A 23,535-nucleotide genomic window follows, 5' to 3' on the forward strand; every position below is an offset into this window, starting at 1 on the left:
ATCATTAGATTAAAATTTCATGCACATCACTTCTTACTTTTTAATGTAGATTGTTTGTTATGGGTATAAGTAGAAGTCTTATGTTGTTTATTCTTCTTTATAATACATTAGTACTAATGTATTGGTGGGAAATCCAATCTGAGAAATCATATTTGAATAAAAATTGATTCCATTCTTTATTATCATAAACATCAAACAAATCAGTGATATTTTGAATAAAATACTTCCAATAAGATGCAATTCGAAAAGATTTGTAGAAAAATTCATATTTATGAAACCAAATGTCTAAAAACAAAACTTTAGTTGATACAAATTGATAGATAATCTTATTTATTTAACCATAAAATCAGATGAACGCAATGCAATGTCTGCAATTTGGGCCTTTTAAATGATTTGTTTTACACAATTCACAAATTGGCTTATTACAGAATTGGCAGATTGATTGAGTTGGGTTTGTACAAACAGCGCAAGAAGTGAAAACTGACGATCTATCAGGGTCCAACATTCCGTCAGTATTCCATTGGGACACTACACCTGCTGCGTCCATACTTATTACTTTACCGCTTTTATTTTGTGGGATCACTCTTTTAATTGAACAATTATGATTACTTTCAATTTGTTTAAATTCCGGTACTCTTGTTTTCAGTGAGTAATTTACGACGTAAAGGTTACCATTATCCGTACCACAAAACGCAGATAAACTTTCTTCAGATTCTTTGATTTGTGTAAGCGCCGTCACTTTTTCGCCGATATCAACGAACCCCAACTTTTGACCGTTAATTCCCAAGAAGACGATCATTTCGCCCACCCCAATCCAAATCAAGCCGGATACCTCGTAGAACGTTAAGTCCGATATTGGGTCATCGAATTCTATAACTCTATGAGTAGTACCAGTAATCATTTCCCATAAAACTAATTTCGATAATGAAGCTGTAGCACAAATCCAATCTATACCGGAAATCACCGATTTAGGTTTCGGTCCTACACTAAATTCTGATATAAATTTAGCGCTTGTTGGAACATTATTTTTAAATATTACTTTAAACGCTTTTGTTAAACCGAATGTGAAATTGATTACGAAAAATATTCCGTTCTTTGATACAGAAACACTTTCAGCGTAACCATATAAAAAGTTATATTCATAAAACAAAGTTTTATCAGTTACGTCACTTACAAAAGATAATTTTGAATATCTTCGACTTACATTTATAATTATTGTCTTATTAAAATCACTTTGCGACAAGTTATTTGGTGATGTACTATGTGCTATTGTATTAACTTGTTGTTGTTGTTGATTATTCGAATTCTTTAAACTTGTTAAATCTAATGATAAACTTCGTGGTGGTTGAACAGGGAATTTCTCACATGCCCAATTTGATATGTATTCATTATTTTTAGAGTCACAAATCGATGCATAAATTTGTGATGGTATATAATAATTATCAAATTCGATTGTCTTTAAGTCTTTAATAAACATTTCAGGTAATACAAGAGAAGTTGCAGGTATATCAGCAGAATCTTCGATATTTTTCATGATATTATCATCAGAATAATATTTAAATGGTAAAATCCATGAAAAATAATTTGCAGTTTCAATGGAATTAGGAAATGTTTTAGTGATTACCAATTTATGTAAAACATTAGGGATATATGGATAATTATTTAAATCAACAAAAGAACGTCCTGAAAGTGCATTTAATATATATAAAAATGTGTCTGTTTTAAGATTATTGGATTTCCATTTTTGATATGCTTCATAATTCGATTTATTAAATGTTAAATAATCATCAAGTGAAAATGATTCCATTGCAATTTTATTAATTTTAGATGATAATGCAATTAATGTTTTAATTTGTGGCGTGGAATATCTTAATAAGAAATGTCCAGTATTAAATGTCCAAAATGCTAAAGTTTTTAAGTCATGTTGTTTGATGAATAATATTGATGTTATAGGTATTATTATCATTACATGAGACATAAACATTGATGTTAAACCATAATCATTAATTAATACTGATTCAAGAAAGATATGTAATGTTTTAGAGTCAATTTCTTTAATGAATTCAATATCTTTCTTAGAATTCAATTTACAAAATGTTAATATAATTATAGCTTCAGTAAACCAAAATGAAATTGATGGTATTGAATCATTATATCTAAATAAGATACAATTATTTTGTTCTAATAATTGTCCATATTCTTTATTTGATTCTAAGAATAATGAAATTAAATTCTTTTTAATTAATTTCGGTGTTTTATATTCAAAATATTTATTAAAATCAGAAATTATTTGAGATTCTTCAAAATTTTCTTTAATACATGGATAAAATGAAGGAGTTAATACTTTAGGTGGTAAATATGGTGGACATCGTGGTGATAAATGATAAGTTATAGGTTTAAATGTAGAAACTCTTGAAGCATTTTCTCTTAAATTTGTTAAATAATTCGACCAATAAATTTTCTCAAGATTAATTTGAAATGTTGAATCATAAAATTGTAATATATTATTTAAGAAAAATGATATTAAATAATGTTTACAATTCGCAATATATTTACGTTTGATAATTTCGACTGCTACTTCAGAATAAATATTTTTGATTTGATTTAAATTATTATATTTTTCAAATAAAATTTTAGAATTATTATGTGAATTAGAAATGAAATTATTCCATTCGTTTTTACATATTTCATAATTTTCTTTATCTTCATTTAATTTTTTCATATGATATAAATTAATTATATTCTTTTGTTGTTTAGTTAAATTATTAATTGAAGAAAATGATTTAAATATTTCATTAATAAATTCTTCATCATTATTAAATGCTATAATAAATCCATATATCCAACAATTAATTAATTTTTGTTGGGTTATTAATATAATAAATATATTTAAATTCTTTAAAATTATTAATTTCAATTTTTCATAATCTTTATTTGAAGTTGTTGAAAATATTACTATTAATATTTGTAATATAATTTGTGAATATTTATTAATACCTTCTTTACCAAAATTATTAATAATCTTTTCATATAAATAAAATAAATCTTCAAAGAATTCCGATGAATTAATTGATAAATATCGATCGCCTGCAAATATTAATATTGTTTGCAATATTTGCGTTAATGAAAACCTTTGATTTTCAAATGGAAATTTAATTTTATGTATTAATTGATGTATAAAATCATATAAAAGAATATTTGGATTTAATTGATCGAAAAATGGTTTTGATAAAAATAATGTTTGTGTTATATTAATATATTGATTTGGATTAATATTTAATATAATATCTATAAAGAATTGGAATAAAGTTGAATTTAAAAACCATTTTTTAACATTATTCCATTCAAATATTTCATTATTTTCATATTTACCTATTAATATCGTAACGAAATTTTGTAAAAATGTTTTTATGTTTGAATTAATATTAACTTCAGGAAAAGTAATGTTTTTACTTAATAGTATAAAATCATTCCAAATTGGATCTGAATATTCACTAATATTTGAAGGTATTAATGTGATTAAAGTTTGATAATTATTTTCAAGTATAAATTCTTCATCAAATAATACTCGATGATTTAATATTAATGGGAAATAAGTTAATATTATATTTAAACAATTATTATCATTACAAATTCCATTTATATAACTTGTACAATATTTAATTCCTTTATTAATTAATTCTTCTTCTTGATTTAAATTCGGTATATCTTTCGATTTCATTATAGAATAAATGATTTTTAATGATAAACTCCATATTAATTGTAATAATAATGGCATTAATGCAGGCCTTCTAATTCCTTCGATATTACAATTAGAATCTCCTGATATAATAAACATTACATCATGCCAAATAGATTCATAATTTGATAATGTTGCAATTTTAATTTGTATTGAAGAATCACATTCAATAAAATCAGGTATAAATGAAGCTAAAGTTACAATTAAATGAAATATTTTTGCTGAAAATTTATTTGTAGATGTAATAAATATATATCTTAAATCATTAAATCGTATAATAGATTTGAAATATTCAATAGTATTTCGATTAATTAATTTAGTAATTACTTCTGTTAATGTATATTGTATAGGATAATCAATTCGATTTTCAAATGATTTCCATTCAATTGCATTACCAACTTTTAAAAATGATATTAAAAGTTTTCCTATTCGTGGAAGTTTTGATGAATTAATAAATAATAATTTAGCAATTTCTAATGAATTTGGATTTTTCTCCATAACTTTAATGAAAAATAAATCAGAATCAGGATAATTCTTCCAATTAATAGTTGGGAAACAATCAAATAAAATAGTTAATAAGATTTCATTATTAATATTTTCCCAAAGTTTTTTATCATAAAGTATTGAAGAAAATATTTCTTTTGAATTATTATTAGTTATCATTGAGAACAAAAAATATTTAAATAATTCAATGTCAGGAAACAATTTTCCATGTTCAATCGAATTTAAAACTTGTTTCCAAAGTTTTTTATTATAATTCCTTGTAATTGAGTTAATATTACAAATCGCTTTTAATATCGATTTATAAATTTCATAATCATTTGTAATTATTAATTCATTTAACATCTTCCTTGTATAATGTGTAGAAAGATTATGAATAGCAAATCCTAAATATGGCACAGAAAAACAATTTAATGGCATCGTCAAATTATTAAGCATAAAAGGTGTAATTAAAAGACTTTCTTCAAATTCTTTCGATGGTTCGATATAACCTGGTCCTAAACTATATATTACTGAAAAATCTTTTATTGATTTTTCTGAAAATCGAATTGCTGAACCTAAAAATAATAAAGAACCAAAATTCGAATTAGAGAAATATGCATTATTAAATTCTTGAATTTTATTTTTAACATTAATTATAAATATAAGTGAATTATTAATAAATATTTTTATGTTTTGTGATATTAAATTAGTTTCTAATTTAATAAAGATATGATTCCAATCAATTACATTAATTTCATGCATATAAGTTTGACCTTCGAAATTTAAAGTTAATGAATTACCACTTAATATCATAAATATATTATCCGAATGAAAGAATTGTAATTCGGTTTCTAATTCTTCTGATAATTTAAACCAAAATGATAATGATTGATATTTAGTTTTGATTATCATTTCATCATTACCTGGGAAAAATTGGAATAATGAAAATTGATCATAATTTTGATCACAAAATTTTTCAAATAAAATCGGATATTTAAATACTCGTTCAACATCTATTGATCGCATATAACGATTAGCTACGAGAATTAAAAATGGAACTTTTGATAAATCTTCATATCTTGTTAATTCATATTTCCCTAATATATATAAATTATAAGGATCTAATTCATCAGGAGGATCAATTAAATGGAATAATCTATGAATTCGAATAGGTTTATATCTTTCATCTCGATTACCATATACCATTTTCTTAATTAATTCTTTATCGACATGAAATAATGGATATGAATCATCAACGTTTTTAAAATGTAATAAAATATTTAATGGTACACAAGTCTTTAAATAATTTAATGACGCAAAAATTAACGCTGCATTTTCTGGTGTTATTAATTTAGAGTCAAGATATTTAATAATGTTTTCGACACCTGAAGCTTTAACAAATGAATCAACTAATTCAACAGAATTAGGTAATGAATATATTAATACATTTAAAATTTCATAATTTTTGGATGATAAAACTTCTTCAAATAATATTTCGATTGATGTTATCGATGAAGCTATAACTAACATTGCTGAACATATCGTAAAAAAGTTATCATGATCATTAAATAAGTCATACATTTGTATGACTGTCATAAATGATGGATCTCTCATTGGTTTTCCTTTTTCATGTGATAATACATCTAATGTTAATTGCATAAACATTGGTGATCTTTCGAAAAATTTAATTAATGTATTTTTTGGTGGACTAATCAAAAAAACATCTAAAAAATTATGTGATATTAAAAACGATAATGAAATAAGTCGTTTTGAAAATAAGTTTTCCATTAATATTAAACAATCAATATAACAATTATCAGGTGGAATTGTTGTTTTGAGTAAATAAAAATAATTAGGTAATATTTGTGGTAATTGTTCAGGAAAATGTCGATTTACGATTTTCATCATTTCTAACGCATTCTCGATTTTGATTGTTTTGGATTCAAACCATTTATTGATTGGTATAATTTCATTTAATCGGTCAATGATTTTTTCATTGACTTTTATTATTTGTAATAATTTATTAAAAAATTCACTTTGGATTTTGGTGTCTTGTACATATACATTATAATATTTAGTCAAAAAAAATGTATTTGGTGGTGGTGACTTATCATCGTTTCCACATAATATTAATTGAATAAAGATTTCAACTTTGTCTTTGGCTTCGAAATCTGATGTAACTAAAAGAAGTGAATCAAAACCTCCTAATGTATTAAATAATTGGGTCAATCCTTTATTAGTTTTGGATAAAATACAAAATAATGATGATATAATAAAAGCTAAAATTTTTTTGACTTCTTCATCTTTAGGTAAATTGATTTTGACATGATTAAAAACAGTGGTTAAATATTGCTTAAAATTGAAGGTGGTGAAAAAAGACCTATGCATTGTGTTGAAAAAAAGCATATAAATGAATTGTGCTGTTGACGGAGATGGAAATTCAAATATGTATTTTTCGGTTAATGTGTCAAGTAAACATTGTTTGGCTGCTTCTTTTGCTGTGGATTCGAGTTGGAACCCATTATGGAAAAAATTGGTATATTCTGACGTTAAATCAAGTGTTGAATTATTAAAAAAAGCTAAAAGTAAAGATGAATATGAAATCGGAATACTCCCTGAGCTGATTTCACTTAGCTTTTTTAGCAGTTGCATTGACTTAGAAAACAAAGAAAAATTTTGATTTAGTTTTATAAGCACATTTGCTACTTCTTGTGAAAGCTTGAGTGTTGCCAACGTAATTGAGTCACAATCAGTGTTGTTGGCCATAGAGCTATATGCATCAATAAATTTTTCAAATTTGAGTAATTTGGCTTCACTATTCTTTTCATTTTGAAATGAAGCAAAATTTTCATATGTTTGCATGAATAATGGATTATTGGTGCATGTTTCGATAGTAGTTTCGTCACTTTGTTGAATATAGCTCTTCATGCTTTTTTTTGGGTTGAACTGAAGATTTTATCGTTTTCGATTGTTCAAAAGCAGCTGATTGAGCGGTTTAAAATTGAATTCGTCAGAAAAATTCAATCAAACGATGTGTCAATTCAGAACAATGAGATAGCTAATTAAATCCATTTTTTGTAGATCATTCAATTGACTTTACAACAACACAATTTGACACATTCCATTCGCCAGGCTAAAAAACCAAAATATCTTGGTAAATATCATAATTTGTTATTAAAAATTTCACATATAACACAACCAATTTGGCATATTTGATAAAATATTATAAACATGAAAATAGCGTTAACAAAATGGTTGAATCACATTTAAAAACATGTTTCACTAATTAACATAATTTGATGCTTCGATATAACAAAACGCAATTCCAAACATGCTCTATACTGTGAGACATATCCCCACAGTAAGTTTTTTTGAAATGTGATGTAAAAAAATCATGTGTACGTTATCCAAAACATGCAAACTCAAATAGAGCCAAGTGCAATCTCAGAAGAATGCAATGTATCTATAGTATTCCAAAGGGAAATTTTAAACCGTCCTGACAGTGAACAACCAATGAACAAAGTTTATTTATACCAAGTAAATTATAATGATAATGATAAATTTAAGGTTGTAATTCCTGAAGATCCGAAAGAAGATACATTCAATCCAAATAAGACTCCAAGTTGGTGTAAAAAACAAATTCGTCATGATAAAGTTATTTGGCGTCAGCTTCATTCAACGGTAAAAAAATATCCAAAATATGCACCTGAATATTTTTCTCCTCTTCCTGAAGTTGAAAAGCCACAACTTAAAAATACATCAAATTATTTTACAGAAACACAAAATCCAAATTCATAATGTGCGTTTGTTCATATCATTAAATTCAATCAGTGTTTTGTTTTTGAATAAAGTAAAAGCTTTTAATCTTATTCCTTTAAAACATCGAACACAGGCACAAGCGCCGGGTATATTGATCTAAATTTCTTGTATCTTTCTTCGTATTTCTCTACAATATCTTTTTGAGGTTCTATAACATCCACTACTTTTATTATCTTGTCGGCCATTTCTTCAACATTTCTATATTCGCCACAAGCCACAGCAGCCAACATTGCCGCACCTAAAGCCGGACCTTCTTCAGATTCAATTGTCTCTACATTCATATTCATTACATTTGCAATTATTTTCCTCCATAAAATGCTTTTCGCTCCACCGCCGCATATTCTGGTCTTTTTAACATCAATTCCTAAACTCTTTGCTACTTCTAATGAGTCCCTAAGTGCGAATGCAACTCCTTCCAAAACAGCAAGTGACATATCTTCGCGTGTTGAATCCATTGTCATTCCTACGAATGCTCCTCTTGCATTTGGGTTATTATGAGGAGAACGTTCACCCATTAAATAAGGCAGAAAATATATATTGTTCTCTCCCAAATGTTCTAAATCGATATTTGATTGTTCCTTAGCATATTCATTAGTCCCTAAAATATTGTTCATCCACCATTTGTTACATGAAGCGGCACTAAGCATACATCCCATAAGATGATATGTTCCATCTGCATGTGCAAATGCATGTAACGCATTGTTACTATCAACACAAAACTTCTTTGAAGAGATAAAAATAGTTCCGCTTGTGCCTAATGATATATTACATTTCCCATCACCAACTGTACCCGTTCCTACTGCTGCAGATGCATTATCTCCAGCACCAGCAGCAACTTTTACATCATTCCGAATTCCGAATTCATTAGATATTTCTGGTTTGACATATCCAATAAAGTCTGAACTTTCGTATACTTTTCCAAGTTGTTCTGGACGAATGTAGCAAATTTTACACATCTCATTTGACCAGCATCGATGAGCAACATCGAAAAATAATGTTCCTGAAGCATCTGATACATCTGCACTGTGAACTCCTGTGATTTTATATGCAATATAATCTTTTGGAAGCATAATCTTGAAAATGCGTGAAAAATTATCTGGCTCATTTTTCTTTAGCCAAAGTAACTTTGGTGCTGTGAAACCTGCAAAGGCAACATTAGCTGTGTATTCTGAGAGCTTTGATTTTCCAATGGCATTATTGAGATAATCACATTCGACCGCAGTTCGATTGTCATTCCAAAGAATTGCTGGGCGAATGACATTGTCATTTGAATCTAAGATAACAAGACCATGCATTTGACCACTTATACAGATACCTGAAATTTTTGATTTATCGAAATTTTCTATAAGTTCCTTTAATCCTGTGATAGTAGCACAATACCAATCATCTGGATTTTGTTCCGACCATCCAGGATGAGGAAAGAAGATCGGATATTCTTTTGAAATAACATTTTTAATTTGGCCTTTTGAGTTCATAAGAAGAAGTTTCACTGCTGAAGTACCTAAGTCGACGCCAATATAGAGATTAGAAGAATCAGATTGCATTAATGAAGCAAATTGCGAGCAAACAGAATATTTTCTATTAATCATACAAAAAGTTTAGAATTTAAGTATATCGTCATGACGATAGTGATGGTTGTAAAATCCTCAGAAAAAATTGAATTGAAAACGATCAAAGGAATATGAAGCGCCACTTTTTATCGGTCGCCCAAAATGGAAAGAAAAATCCAACCAGAAGAGATCAGAGCAGCATTAATATCACAATCAGGCGATATTTACAATATGGGTGATGTAATTCGATTTCTTTGCCAAAAAAATTTATACAAACATGTTGGCGCAAGATTTTTATGTTGGATGATTATGATCAACAAATTACCGCCAAATAGATCATTTTGGGTATCCAAACTCTATGAAATGTATCAAAACTACATTGAAATTCGGGAAAAGAATTTAAATGATTTATCAATATCACCATTATATCTTATTCCAGCAGATGCCAGAAGAGTTATTAGTGGCGATTTGAGGCGAACATATGTTTGGTTTTGCAAACTTGCCGAACAAGTAGGGATCCAAGAATATTATTTAAATGGCGCACAAATTCGAGCGGAACGAATTTTGACATTTATATATCTTGAGAACCCCAATTATTCATATACACAAGGGAATGATCGCTTTGTTTGGGTATCATTTCTTGTATGTTTATTTTTTGCTTCACACGGCGGGTTAAACTGTTCATTTGCTGAAGCGTTATCGTTTTATTTAGCGGAGTTTTTTATTATGCACAACAAAGTTGCCAAAAATTTACAAAATCTTCCATATCTCCAGCATCGATTTTCCAAAATGGATTCACTACTATCCATTGAAGAACCCGAAGTCTTCCAATATTTAAACCAAAGCCAACACTTTGCGCTCCAGTATGGTATGAAATGGGAATTGACATTTTTTTCAGACGAACATAATGCGCATGAGCTGATGCTAATTTGGGATAACATCTTAGCGCGATTTGATCACTACGGCAAGTTTTTGCAGTGTTTAGCGGTGGCGCATATTAAGCAGGTGCCAATTCCAAGTCATCCGGACGAAATGGCGATGACGATTCAACAGTATAAGAATTGGAACGTGTCCAAAATCATTAGCGATGCAATAGAAATGATGGACTATGAAGAAGATAATTCTCAGCAATATTGTAAGTGTTATGGCCGTTGTATTAACTTTATGGGTCATTTGTTCGGTTGCTATAAGAAAAGGAATTCAAGTTTACAATGGTAACCCGAAATTGATGTGTTTTGTTTTATATATAATAAATTCTATCCTATCCAATGATTCTTCTTGTTTTATGATATTTTTTGAACTAAATTTAATTGATAAAAATATTACAAAAGACATCAAACCTAAATATTTTCAACATTATAAAACTAAGGAAGAAAATCAAAAAAGAAATGCGGGTGGCCTATTTGAAAGAACTTTTTTTCAAAGAACTTTCAAAGAATGATTGGAAACTTCATAAACAATTAATTGAAGAAGGCCATAATCCAAATGAATTAAAAAACGTAATTCGAAATGATGAAAACGAAAAACTTCAAGAAATATCATCACAAGAAAAATTTGATTTTGATCAAAAAATTGTACCTTCACTTTATGAAAGATGTTCTTATATTAATAAAGAAAATGTCTCGTTAATTGATTATGCAGTATTTTTTGGATCAGTTAAATGTTTTAAATATTAACTTATGAAAATAAGATTTATGGATAAAAAATATTCACATGATACATTCTTAGCTGATTTAGGGTATTTTTGTATTAATAATTTTTGTAATTTATTTAAACTACTTAAAACTACTCTTATTACAGCAATTGAAAATCGTAACACAGAAATCGCTAAATTACTTCATGGAACAATAGGAATTGATGTTAATGTTAAAGATATTAATCTGTTTTATTTAATTACTTTTTTTACTTAATTAATGGATTTCAAAGCAATATTTAGAATTTTTTTAAAATATTTAATACAGCACTTGAAAAAGACAAAATTAAATTCAACTGATGTTATAGTAAGTTTAATTGAGAAATATTTAAAGGTTTTTTAAAATTAAATTTTTTATTCTTTTTAAGATAGGAAATGAATGAAATATTTATTTTTTAGTCAGTTTATATATATATAATTTATCTACAAATCATTTATCTTTTATAATAACATAAATCAAAAGTATACTTCTAATGATTATAGTTGAAAAATTTTTTCCTATTATTTATATATATCAAATATATATTTGATCACATATGTGCAATGGTTTTCCTGTTCATTGAAAAATAAAGTACCTTATTAAACCTCACCATTTTGTTTTAAAAGCACCAAGAATTCACGTTTTTATTCTTCTCATTTTCATAAGTAAAATAGTTTTCACCTTTGTTTTTAATTAACATTTACATTTCCAGCACCAACAAAATCAAATTGAAAACCAATGTAATTTTGCGTCTACTAATACAAGTTCTTTTTCACCATTTATTCATCTTTTTAACAACAAAAATTTCAACACATTTGATGATCATCAATCTGCTAACATTTTGGTAAAATCAAAAGAAATATGTTAACAAACATACCTTATTGATCTTATGCGATCAAAAAACATATTATTATTAACACAAACAAAAAAAAAGAAATGTTGAAAGAATTGGAATTTCTGTATTTTATAATTGCATATCATTAGTAAATATTACAATTCCAAACAAGGTAACAGAAATTGGAAATTTTGCATTTTATAATTGCACATCATTAGTAAATATTACAATTCCAAACAAGGTAATAGCAATAGGGAATTATGTTTTTGCATTATGTACGAGTATAGAAACGATTTCTATTGGAGAAAATGTAAGTGCAATTGAAACCAATGCATTTAGTTCATGTACAAAACTTAAATTCATTAATGTTTCGAATGAAAATTTATATTTTGCCAATGATCAAAATGATGGAATTTTATATGATAAGCAAATCAAAAGAATCAATATTTATCCATCAGGAAATTTAAATATTAAATTTGAAGTTCCATTTTCAGTAAAAGAAATTGGAAGTTATTCATTTGTTTCATGTATTAATTTAGAAACGATTTATATTGGCGAAAATGTTACTTCAATTGAAGCAAATGCATTTTCATCATGCGATAAACTCAGATGCATTTATTACTTTGGCGAAACAGATCCGACAAATTCATCAAATATATTTATAGATGTAGCAGCAAAAATTGTCATGACAACAAATTCATATAATGGATCAACATTTGGCGGATTAAATGTGACTAAAGGAACAATAATAAATGAATGCGCCTTATTAACACATTTGCTAAGACAAATACATTTACTGAATCGAATACATTAATGAAATCAAATGCATTTACGAATTTATATGAAATTTCATTTGTTGTTTCGAATTCATTTACTTTTTCATATTCAAATGGTATAACATTAACGAATACAATAACATTAACACAATCATTATCTATTACACAAACAATAAGTATTTATAAATCGACTTATTCGAATTCAATATCTGTTTCTATTTTTAATTCATCATTAACTTATGTTTTGAGTGAATTTATTTATTACGAATATACTGTTATTGTGTATCCGACTTATTACATATATTATAGTAATTTCTTTACTATTATACACCAAAATGAAAATATTAATGATGATAATTAAAGCACAATAAAAATTATAAGTGTATGCGTTGCAGTTGTCGTAATTGTAATAATTGCAATACTTATCATAGTTTTATTGCGAATTCATAATCAGAAACAAATAAGTAATGAACAAGAAGCAAAAAGTTTCGAAGAAAATCAAAATGAAAAAGAAAATACATTTGTAATGGGAACATCAACGAATAATATTGATGAAGATCCATTTGCTGATGATTTTAAAGAAGAAAAATTCATCAATCATATTTAAAATACAAACATTTGCTTATTAATTAAGTAAAAATCGCTAAAACTTAAATTTATAATTTGAATAACATATTTCTCATGAGAGTTACCTGTTCAGCTGGTGTGCCTCAAATCCGTTGACACTTTTATATGCACGTAATTTTTTTGAATACTTTATTTACAAAAATCTCCATTTCAGTAAAAGATTTGGTCTTTAAGATTAAAATATTTAATATCAACAATTTGAATATTTGCGTAATCATAAAATATGATTTACCAACAATTGTGGATATATTATATACAATTTTACGATCAGGTAAATTTTCTTTAATCAAATTATTAATAATATGTTTCTTTTGAATTTTCAAGAAGAAAATATGAAAATACATCAAGAAAATTGGATTAAATGCTCGCAATTTCCTTTATAAAACTTAAATATATATCAATATCACTCATATTACAATTCAAAATGAATATAGCATTTGACTATTTTTCAAGTCAAAAAACATTTCATTTATATAAAGAAAGTTTTTAATTTCACTTCAAAATTCTAGTTATAACTGCATACAAAGAATTTGTATAATTTTTTTTTATTTTAAGAAGACGTTTATTATGACAAACGGCTCACTTTTTTCATTTCACTTTTTGAACATATTCACTAAATATCGAATAAAAAAATTTTGCTTCACCCAGGAGTCGAACCTGGATCAATAGCGTGTAAAGCTACTGTTCTAACCGTTAGACTAGTGAAGCTATTCAATATCCATTATATATCAAGAAATATAATATTATACAAGATTAACCAATGATCTTGATATATTTTTAGACAATCATTAAAAACACAATATAAGGATATATTAAAAAGATATGCATAGGAAAACAATATTTTTATACAAAATCTCTGTTGTTCATTACTTCATTTCGAATTATATCTAATGCTTGTTGATTTAATTCTTGAGCTTTCTGGTTGCATTTTTGCAACGAAACAGAATAAAATGAAAAGCAATGTGATAATCGATTTGTGACAAATCTAGAAAATCTTTTCTTTTGGTCTATTAGTTCTTGAAGCGATTTCTTCAATGAGTTCAAACATTGTATAGCATTCTGACGGCAATTTTCTTCATTTTGTGTCCCAAGATTTTTATTTAAGTTTGCTTTAGCAGATATGAATTTTGTATGCAATGTTTTGTAGTTTTCTTCTAAGCTATCTAAGACCATTTTTCTCTCGTATATATCTCGAATATCGTCTGCACACCTTTGAATCGAAACTGTTTGTTTATCCTCAACTTCGATGAAAGAATCAAATACGTTTGTTATATGTTCTGCAATACATGAAAATTCTGGTGCTATTGCCTGAAAAATGTCTAATAATTTTAATGAAAAATTATATAAACTTTCACCTTTTGCTTTGTATGCTTCAGATTGGCATGTAAGGTTTTCTGAAATTTTTCTAATTACGGGATCAGCTTTGAAGAATGTGGATAAATTCGTGGAAAAAAAAAAGTAACGTACTCCAAAATGTCCACTTAAGTTTATTTTCAGAAAAACACAAAGAGACACCAGGTATAAAAAACAAAAAGTATCATTCAATGAGAATTCCCCCTCTAAGAGAAAAAAAAATTATAAAAAAATTAGACAATTCATTTCATTGAAAGATTAATTATAATTTTGCTTAAACCAACAAGTACACAAGATAATGGAATATCATTTCAATCAATGGAATATCTTAAAGTTTTATTTCCTAAGTTCCCAACTATCTTTAAAATAAAAGATGCAATAATTTGGAGAATCGCTTAATAACACGCGACTTTTTCTGAGGAAATTTGAATGCTTTATTCCCACTTTTGGGTACATCCATGAGAAAAGAGAAAAATAACACGCCACTTTTTGTGTGATTTATCATGTTCCATCCAAATCAGTGCAATGGAGACTCCTCCTGAGCTCATAGAAGCATTTACTCGTCTTGACAATGCATTCTTTGAAGATGTACATGCTCTTGTTCAACGGGTGCGCGAGATTTCTGATCAATATAAGTGCCGATATATTCCTAGATCAACAGGTGAATCAAGATCAATGCAACTTTTCTGCTGTAGACAGTATCGAACAATCTATAACTGCAATGCATGCCTTAGGATTCTTTACAACCCCGAAACACAATTAGCACAATTCGATTCTTGCGATTTAAACCACACGCATGAAATTTCTGCATCATACAACGGAAAAGAAAGAAATCAACTAAGCGAAACACAAAAAACAAATATCAGAGATTCAACATTACAAGGATTATCGGCTTATAACATTCGCATCAAACAAGGATTGGTTTGTTCGAAAGATGTATTATACAATACAAGAAGAGAGATCTTAAAAAACATTCGAGACCATAAAATGGATGAATTGCTTGATCAAATGAAAAATGGAAATAATTGGTCGAACAAAATAATAATAGATGAAAATAAGCGTTTTAATGGATGTTATGTATTTCACGAACCTATTATGTCTGAAAAATATGCTAATAATCTGTGCATTATTGACGATACAAGTTGTACAAATTACTATCACCTCCCTCTTTTATTAATGATTAGTGAAGATCAAAATGGTCGAAACCAAGTATTATCTTTTGCAATAATATGCTCACGAACAAATAATGAATTTATAAATTATTTTGTAGAAATCAAACAAAAAATAAGTGATATCAGGCTCTTTATCTGCGATCGAAACAAAACACAGGTCAAAGCACTGAAATTTGTCTTTCCATTTTGCAAAATTATATTTTGCAGTGTTCACATTTCTCGTAATCTTCGACAGAAGGCAGGGCAAGAAATGTGTGATTTATTTCATAAGCTACAAATCCAAGAAATTTCTGAAGAAGAATTTATCAATGCATGTAATAATTATGTAAATGAACATCCAAAAACAAAAGGATCGCGTTTGTTACAAAACTTATTAGCGGATCAGGATAAGTGGCTACCAAGTATAATTTCAAAATATATACATTGCGATAATACAACATCAAATCGAGTTGAAGGTTTTTTTGGAAGTCTCAAGAATTTACTAGAACATAAAATTGTAACATTAGGAAATCTTGTATATGCAATTTATTTAATAGGTGAAAGACTTAGAATATTATCTAAAAGTGATAAACCAACAATTATCCCACAAGAATTAATGAGCAAAGAAGATTCGAAAAAACTCGGTACATTTGCTTCAGCAATGATATTCTCTGAATATATGGACCTCAAACTAAATGGTGTATTGTCTATTCCATACTCTGAGACCTGCTGCAAAAATCATACATTATACAATTTCCCTTGTAAACACCTTATTCTAATGAGAATTAAAGAAGATAAGAACCCACTCTTAACAATCAATGACATACCTTGTAGATGGATAATCACTAACGAAAATAAAACAGATAATCCCAATACCATTGAAAGATATTTACGGCCAAAAAACAAAGAAAACAATTGGAGTTACAGTAATTGCATTGATAAATTTGAACGTTTTTTCTCCCTCGCGAATCGATCTTCTGAAATTAGAAATATTCTAGACAAAGCCTTAAATGATTTATGCTCGCTTGAACATGAAACAGGAGAAGATGGAGATATTCTTCCACCAGAACACATACAGATTTCTGGAGCGCCTTCAAGATATCCAAGAAACAATGTGGATAAAGCAGGCGCTCCAAAAGTGAAGAAGAAATATCGTTGCAGTATATGTGGAGGTGATACTCATACTGCACCTAGATGTCCATAAAATGTTTTAGCTACTTAATGAAAACTTAATATATTAAACTCATAATATCAGAAATGTGAATATACAGTTTAACAGTTCATGAGAAAAAAACATCATAAATCATGTGAGGATAAGCATATTCGAGAATCCTTTGTAAACAGTTGGAATTCCAAATTCTCCTTTTTAAAAAGTCGCCGTTGCGTTCACAAATGAATGTTTCACCATGTTTTCATTTAAAAATGCTACAAGATGACTTGCTTTAATGCCAAAATAAATCACACAAAAAGTGGCGTGTTATTTTTCCTTTTCTCATGGATGTACCCAAAAGTGGGAATAAAGCATTCAAATTTCCTCAGAAAAGTCGCGTGTTATTAAGCGATTGCCCCAATAATTTTTAGCAAGGATTCTATTCTCTTTTATGAATATCACTAAAACTAAAAATTTAATATATTCTCTGCAGCAATGAAAAAGCCAATGGCTATTATTCAATAACAAAAGTGAATAAAAATTTGTTTAACAAACAATTTATTGAAATATAATATTATATTCGAATGAAAGGATTCCGAAATGGAGATATGTTTGGGATCCTTTGTCTGTTTTCGCTTCTGTCTGGAAATGCTTTTCTTGGTTTTGAAAAATAATTAGATTTGATTGGCACTTGCTCATTCCTAAAGTTTCGCGGAAGGGGCTCTCTATTTGGCGGCATTGGTCTTTCCTGGTATTGTGGAACCATATTGACATCAAGATTAAATGAATTTGTTCTTAATTGTTGTTTCGAATCACGTGGCTTAAAAATGAAATTTTGATACATCTTAGCAAATTCAGTAGCATCAATTTGCTCTTTGTATGAAAAACCATTGTTGAAACAAATTGGGAAATTATGAAAATTGATTGGTTCGAAACTATTATCATCTTGTAAGGAAGGACTCGCGTTCTCAGTAAATGAAACGTTCTGTATTTTAAATGAACTTTTTGGTGTTTCAGCTTGAAATTCATTTTCAATTATGATTTCTTCCTCATGCTTGGCTAATTTTGTTGCAAAGTAGCTACCAAACACAGAGTAAAACGTTGGGTATCTTATAGAAATTTCATCATAATTTTTCTTGATTTGTTTTTCTTGTTTATTTTTAAATTTAGAATGATAAGGAACATACTTCATCTGTTGCTGGATTTCATCTGTTTTTTGTTTTTGTTGAGGATCTTTTACACGAATTTTGAGTCGGTTTGAGTGGCTAGCTTCATGCATCCACAATTTCGAATTAAGGGCAGCCCAAAAAATGAAGTAAAGTATTCAATACACATAAAAAACCGTCTGAAAGTTTTGATTTCGAATTTTACAAATAAATAAAAAAATAGTATCAAATTTGTGCGTTTTAGTTTCTTTTAACTAGTATATGCCTCAAAAGGATAGTTCCGTTGATGTGAAACTTAATAAAGACAAGAATGAAAAGTGCATGTCCAGCTAATGAAATCAGTGAAAAGAAAGAACTTGGAGGGCGGAAGAACATAATGTAACCAATGATGAAGTAGAAAAGGTAAATTGCAAATATTACTCCATCCAATATCCAATGACCAAGTGAATGTTTGAATTTAAGAAGGTTAAACAAGTAATCGGTAACACCAAGGTATATCATAAGTGTTGTGAAGAAAACAAAGTGGAATGAAAAATGAATCCATAATCCATCAGCAATTGAAAATAGGCTCATCAATAATAAAGAAACGACAGATGTAGCACCTGCGCCTACACAAACATATACAAACATTTTTGTCGTTATCGATTGAAGACCTACACGATGACTTGAATTTAGATATCTGAAATTTTTATAAATTCCAATACCCATAAAAATGCATGCAATTACGACAGAAATTCCATATATGATATTTTGAGGTGTATAAACAATAATCGATGAAGGAAGAGGTGGATAATATTCAAAATTATATTGCCGGTTATAATAACCTATAAAAATACATAAAAGTAACGCCAATGGTACTATCAATGGAACCGTAAAATAACATTGTGGTGCTTTGAAGTATTTTTTGATGTTCATCACTTTAATAACTTTTTAAATAGTTTACATAAACTTGATATTTGAATAGTTTACGAAAAATAACCAATCTTCTAAATGAACAACATTTTTAAAATTTGGTTTAAACCTGATCAATTAATTCATTATTCCTCAACTGCTCTTATGCATTATTTTATATCTTTTGAAAAAATTATTTTTAACTTGAGTGAAGATAATATTTTAGAATCAACCCGTGCTACTATAGATCAAATAAATAATGATTATGTTTCGTCTTGCTCAAGCTTAATTCTTAGTAGATTGATATATTCATCAATTCTTTCACAAATGAAAGATATTAATTTATATATTAATTTCATGAAACAAATTGAAATAAAAGAACAAGAAATCACCAAAAGTAATTATGAATTGATTAATAAATTCAGAGATTTTCTTCTTGATATAAACTCACAAGAATCATATTTTATTCTAGAAAAAATGATTGGAATGAATTTAGTTTCATTAAATTTAGTTGAAAATAAAAGGACTTATTATTTTGCACATCATTTTCCTAATAAATTGCCAAATGACATAAATAAGCAATATTACATGTGGAATTATCACAAAGAAGTTTATGAAAAACTATCAAATAATGATTTTGAACATCATAAAAAATCAGTTGAAGAAGGACATAATCCGAACAAAATATTAAAAGTAATTCGAAATGATGAAATAGAAAAGCTTCAAGAAATATCATCGCAAAATGATTTTGATTTTAATCAATATGTTGAACCATCACTTTATGAAAGATGTGATTTTATTAATCAAAAAAATGTTACATTAATTGATTATGCAGCATTTTTTGGATCAGTTAAATGTTTCAAATATTTACTTATGAATGATGCAGATGTAAGTAATACAGGTAAATATGCTGTTGCAGGTGGAAATGAAGAAATTATTCATTTATGTGAACAAAATCATTCATCATTTGAAGATGCATATGAAGCAGCAATTGAATATCATCGAAATGATATCTTTCATTATATTTATGAAAATAAAATTAGTGAAACCAAAAATTTAGGAGAAAGAATTATTAAGTTATTTTTAACTGGTAAATTCATTAATTATGAAATACTTAACTTTTTACTTAAACAAGAAGTAATTGATATTAATGCTAGATATATTTGTTTATATATAAGATTTTTTTTAAGATTTTGATATATTAAGATAATATTTGAAATTCATTTAAATTAATTCAAAAACTACTTTTCTTTGTAGTTTCAAATGGTCATCTGGAATTAACTAAATTACTTCTTGAACAAAAAGGATTTGATATAAATGAAAGAGATATTCATTTATTTTATTTATAATTCATTACAATAATTTTCAATTTTAAAATAACATTTGGAAATTATTAAAAGTATTTAATACTATATTTATCCTAGCATCTGGAAATGGTTATACAGAAATAGTCAAATTACTTCTTGAACAAGAAGGAATTAATATTTATATATACAATATTATTTTACTTTGTTTTTTATTTATTACAATAATTTGAAATTTCAAAATAATATTTAGAAATTATTTAAATTATTTAAAACAGCACTTATATGTGCAGCTGAAAATGGTTCCATAGAAATAGTCAAATTACTTCTTGAACAAAAAGGATTTAATATTAATTCCAAAGATTCTTATTTGTTTTATTTAATATTTATTTTAATAATTTGGAAATTCAAAATATTATTTGGAAATTGTTTAAATTATTTTATACAGCACTTATGTATGCATCCGCAAATGGTCATACAGATATAGTTAAATTACTTCTTGAAGAAAAAGGATTTGATATTAATTCTCAAGACATATATTTATTTTAAATAAAACTCATATTTTTAATTTCATGTTTCAAAATGTTATTTGGAAATTATTTAAATTATTTAAAACAGCACTTATTATAGCAGCTAAACATAATCATAGAGAAATCATTAGATTACTTCTTGAACAAAAAGGAATTGATATCAACGCTAAAGATGTTTATTTATGTTATTTAATATTTATTTTTTGAATTGTATATGCCAAAATAATCTTTGGAATTTGTCTAAATTATTTAGAACAGTCTTTATGGAAGCAGCTAAATGTTGTATCATAGAAACATTTAAATTACTTCTTGAACAAAAAGGAATTGATGTAAATGCAAAAGATATTTATTTGTTATCTTCAAAGTTCAATTTTATAATTTGATATCCCAAAATAATATTTGGAAATTATTTAAATTATTTAATAATGCACTTATATTGGCATCTGCTGATGGGAACTTAGAAGTAGTTAAATTACTTCTCGAACATGAAAAATTTAATACAAAAACTGAAAATTTTTGTTTATTTTATTTAATGCTTATTTTAATATTTTGAAATTTCAAAATATTATTTATAATTCATTTAAATTATTTAATAAAGCATTTATTTCGGCATGCGGTTTTGGGTGTATAGAAGTAGTTAAATTAATTCTTAAACAAGAAGGAATTAATATTAATGCTAAAGATATAAATATTCTTTATTTGATATTTCAAAATATAATTTGGAAAGTGTTCAAATTATTTAAAACAGCACTAATTAAAGCATCCTCAAAAGGTTATACAGAAATAGTTAAACTACTTCTTGAACAAAAAGGAATTGATGTCAATGCTAAGGATATTTATTCATTTAATTTAATGTTTAATTTAATCATTTTATATTCCAAAATTATATTTGGGAAATATTTAATGTATTTCGAACAGCACTAATGTTAGCATCTTGGGATAATCATGGAAAAATAGTTGAGTTATTACTTAAACAAGAAGGAATTGATATAAACGGTAAAGATATTTATTTGTTATATTTAATATATATTTTAATATTTTAAAATATTATAATAATTTTTGGAAATTATTTGAAATATTTTTGACAGCGCTTATGTATGCATTTTCGGGATATAATACAAATGTAATTAAATTACTTCTTAAACAAGACGGAATTGATATTAATTCCAAAAATATTAAATTATTCTATTTTATATTTATTTTAATTATTTAATATTGCAAAATAATGTTCGGAAATTATTTGAATTATTTAGAACAGCACTTATATATGCATGTGAAAGTGGTTATACAGAAATAGTTAAATTACTTCTTGAACAAGAAGGAATTGATATTAATAATATTGATATTTTTTTGGAGTATTTAAGATTTATTTTATTCGTTTGATATTTAAAAATATCATTTGGAAATTGTTTAAATTATTTTATACAGCACTTATGTATGCATCTAGTAAAGGTTACAAAAATATCGTGAAATCATTACTCGAACAAGAAGGAATTGATGTTAATGTAAGAAATATTTATTTGTTTTATTTAAAATTTATAGTATTAATTTAGAATTTTAAAGCAATACATAGAAACTAATTAATACATTTGAAACAGCTCTAATGATTGCATCCAAAAACGGTTATAAAGACATTGTAAATTTGATTCAAGAAAAGATTGAAGCAAAAAGAGGATAAACTCTGGTAGACCCGCTATACACTCTTCCATTTCATAAAGAATTTTATACAAACCATTATGATGTTTTATTTAAAAATTTTTTTGTGCACAAAAATTTAAAATATTTATGTAAAAGTGGGAATGATCATTTTTAATTTCTCATGCCAAGTTGGAAACTTCTTCTTTTCAATAGCCAACACAAGACTGTTTTTCTTGTGGGCTAAAAGCACACAAAACTTGGTGGAGGCTATTAGTAAAATACGAAAGGTTATGCTTATTCGTTAAATTTACAATCAAACATGATCAATGGAAAACAAATGCATCACAGTTTTTGTTTCAATGTTTTTCCGAATTAACACATTATTTAGATTCTTGTTTAGCTTTTCATCTGCTGTGTTTTCGATGATGTTTTTGTTCACAAAAAAAACGTTATTTGAGACGTTCCACCGGAGTAGACGTTTATTACGTTTAAAAACAGTTTATTTTCAAAGGATTAGCGCGCTTTTGATAAGTTTATCTCACTCAATGAGCGATACCAGTTCCAGCACTTCAGAAGAAGAGAAAGAAGGCGAAGAAATCAATACCGAACAATCTGAATATGAAGACGATGAAAAAACAACACCGCTTCCCTCTCTTCTTGTTGATGTTGTACCAGATCCACGTGATGTCGAAGAAGATATTCTTCTTCCATATTTTACCAAAAAGATAAATGGCCTTAAACCCAAGAAGTCACAAAAGCCGCCAGAACCCAAAAAATAATTTAATTAATTAATAAAACATTATTTAATTTTTGTGTTTGAAGAACCTTATTGACCAATCGCAACAACTTA

The 23,535-nt window shown here is 26.9% G+C and overlaps 5 protein-coding genes across 5 annotated transcripts; 3 read left to right on the forward strand and 2 right to left on the reverse strand.

The window, feature by feature from the left end:
* Nucleotides 1-346: 346 nt before the first annotated feature.
* On the reverse strand, nucleotides 347-1,534 carry GO595_003235 (Beige/BEACH domain containing protein; the record flags this gene model as incomplete). The annotated part of the gene is made up of 1 exon (XM_067916233.1): nucleotides 347-1,534. The coding sequence occupies one exon, from the start codon at nucleotides 1,532-1,534 to the stop codon at nucleotides 347-349; it is 1,188 nt and encodes a 395-aa protein (XP_067777036.1).
* A 6,554-nt stretch (nucleotides 1,535-8,088) lies between these two features.
* Nucleotides 8,089-9,630, reverse strand: GO595_003236 (xylulokinase; the record flags this gene model as incomplete). The annotated part of the gene is made up of 1 exon (XM_067916235.1): nucleotides 8,089-9,630. The coding sequence occupies one exon, from the start codon at nucleotides 9,628-9,630 to the stop codon at nucleotides 8,089-8,091; it is 1,542 nt and encodes a 513-aa protein (XP_067777037.1).
* Nucleotides 9,631-9,753: 123 nt separating this feature from the next.
* On the forward strand, nucleotides 9,754-10,809 carry GO595_003237 (uncharacterized protein; the record flags this gene model as incomplete). Its single annotated transcript, XM_067916236.1, has 1 exon — nucleotides 9,754-10,809. The coding sequence occupies one exon, from the start codon at nucleotides 9,754-9,756 to the stop codon at nucleotides 10,807-10,809; it is 1,056 nt and encodes a 351-aa protein (XP_067777038.1).
* Nucleotides 10,810-16,784: 5,975 nt separating this feature from the next.
* Nucleotides 16,785-17,210, forward strand: GO595_003238 (uncharacterized protein; the record flags this gene model as incomplete). Its single annotated transcript, XM_067916237.1, has 1 exon — nucleotides 16,785-17,210. One exon carries the CDS (start codon nucleotides 16,785-16,787, stop codon nucleotides 17,208-17,210), a length of 426 nt encoding a protein of 141 aa, XP_067777039.1.
* Nucleotides 17,211-23,230: 6,020 nt separating this feature from the next.
* GO595_003239 (uncharacterized protein) lies at nucleotides 23,231-23,464 on the forward strand (the record flags this gene model as incomplete). The annotated part of the gene is made up of 1 exon (XM_067916238.1): nucleotides 23,231-23,464. One exon carries the CDS (start codon nucleotides 23,231-23,233, stop codon nucleotides 23,462-23,464), a length of 234 nt encoding a protein of 77 aa, XP_067777040.1.
* Nucleotides 23,465-23,535: the final 71 nt, after the last annotated feature.

Source organism: Histomonas meleagridis (assembly GCF_020186115.1).
Source record: "Histomonas meleagridis strain 2922-C6/04-10x chromosome Unknown contig_20, whole genome shotgun sequence".
Taxonomy (NCBI): domain Eukaryota; phylum Parabasalia; order Tritrichomonadida; family Dientamoebidae; genus Histomonas; species Histomonas meleagridis.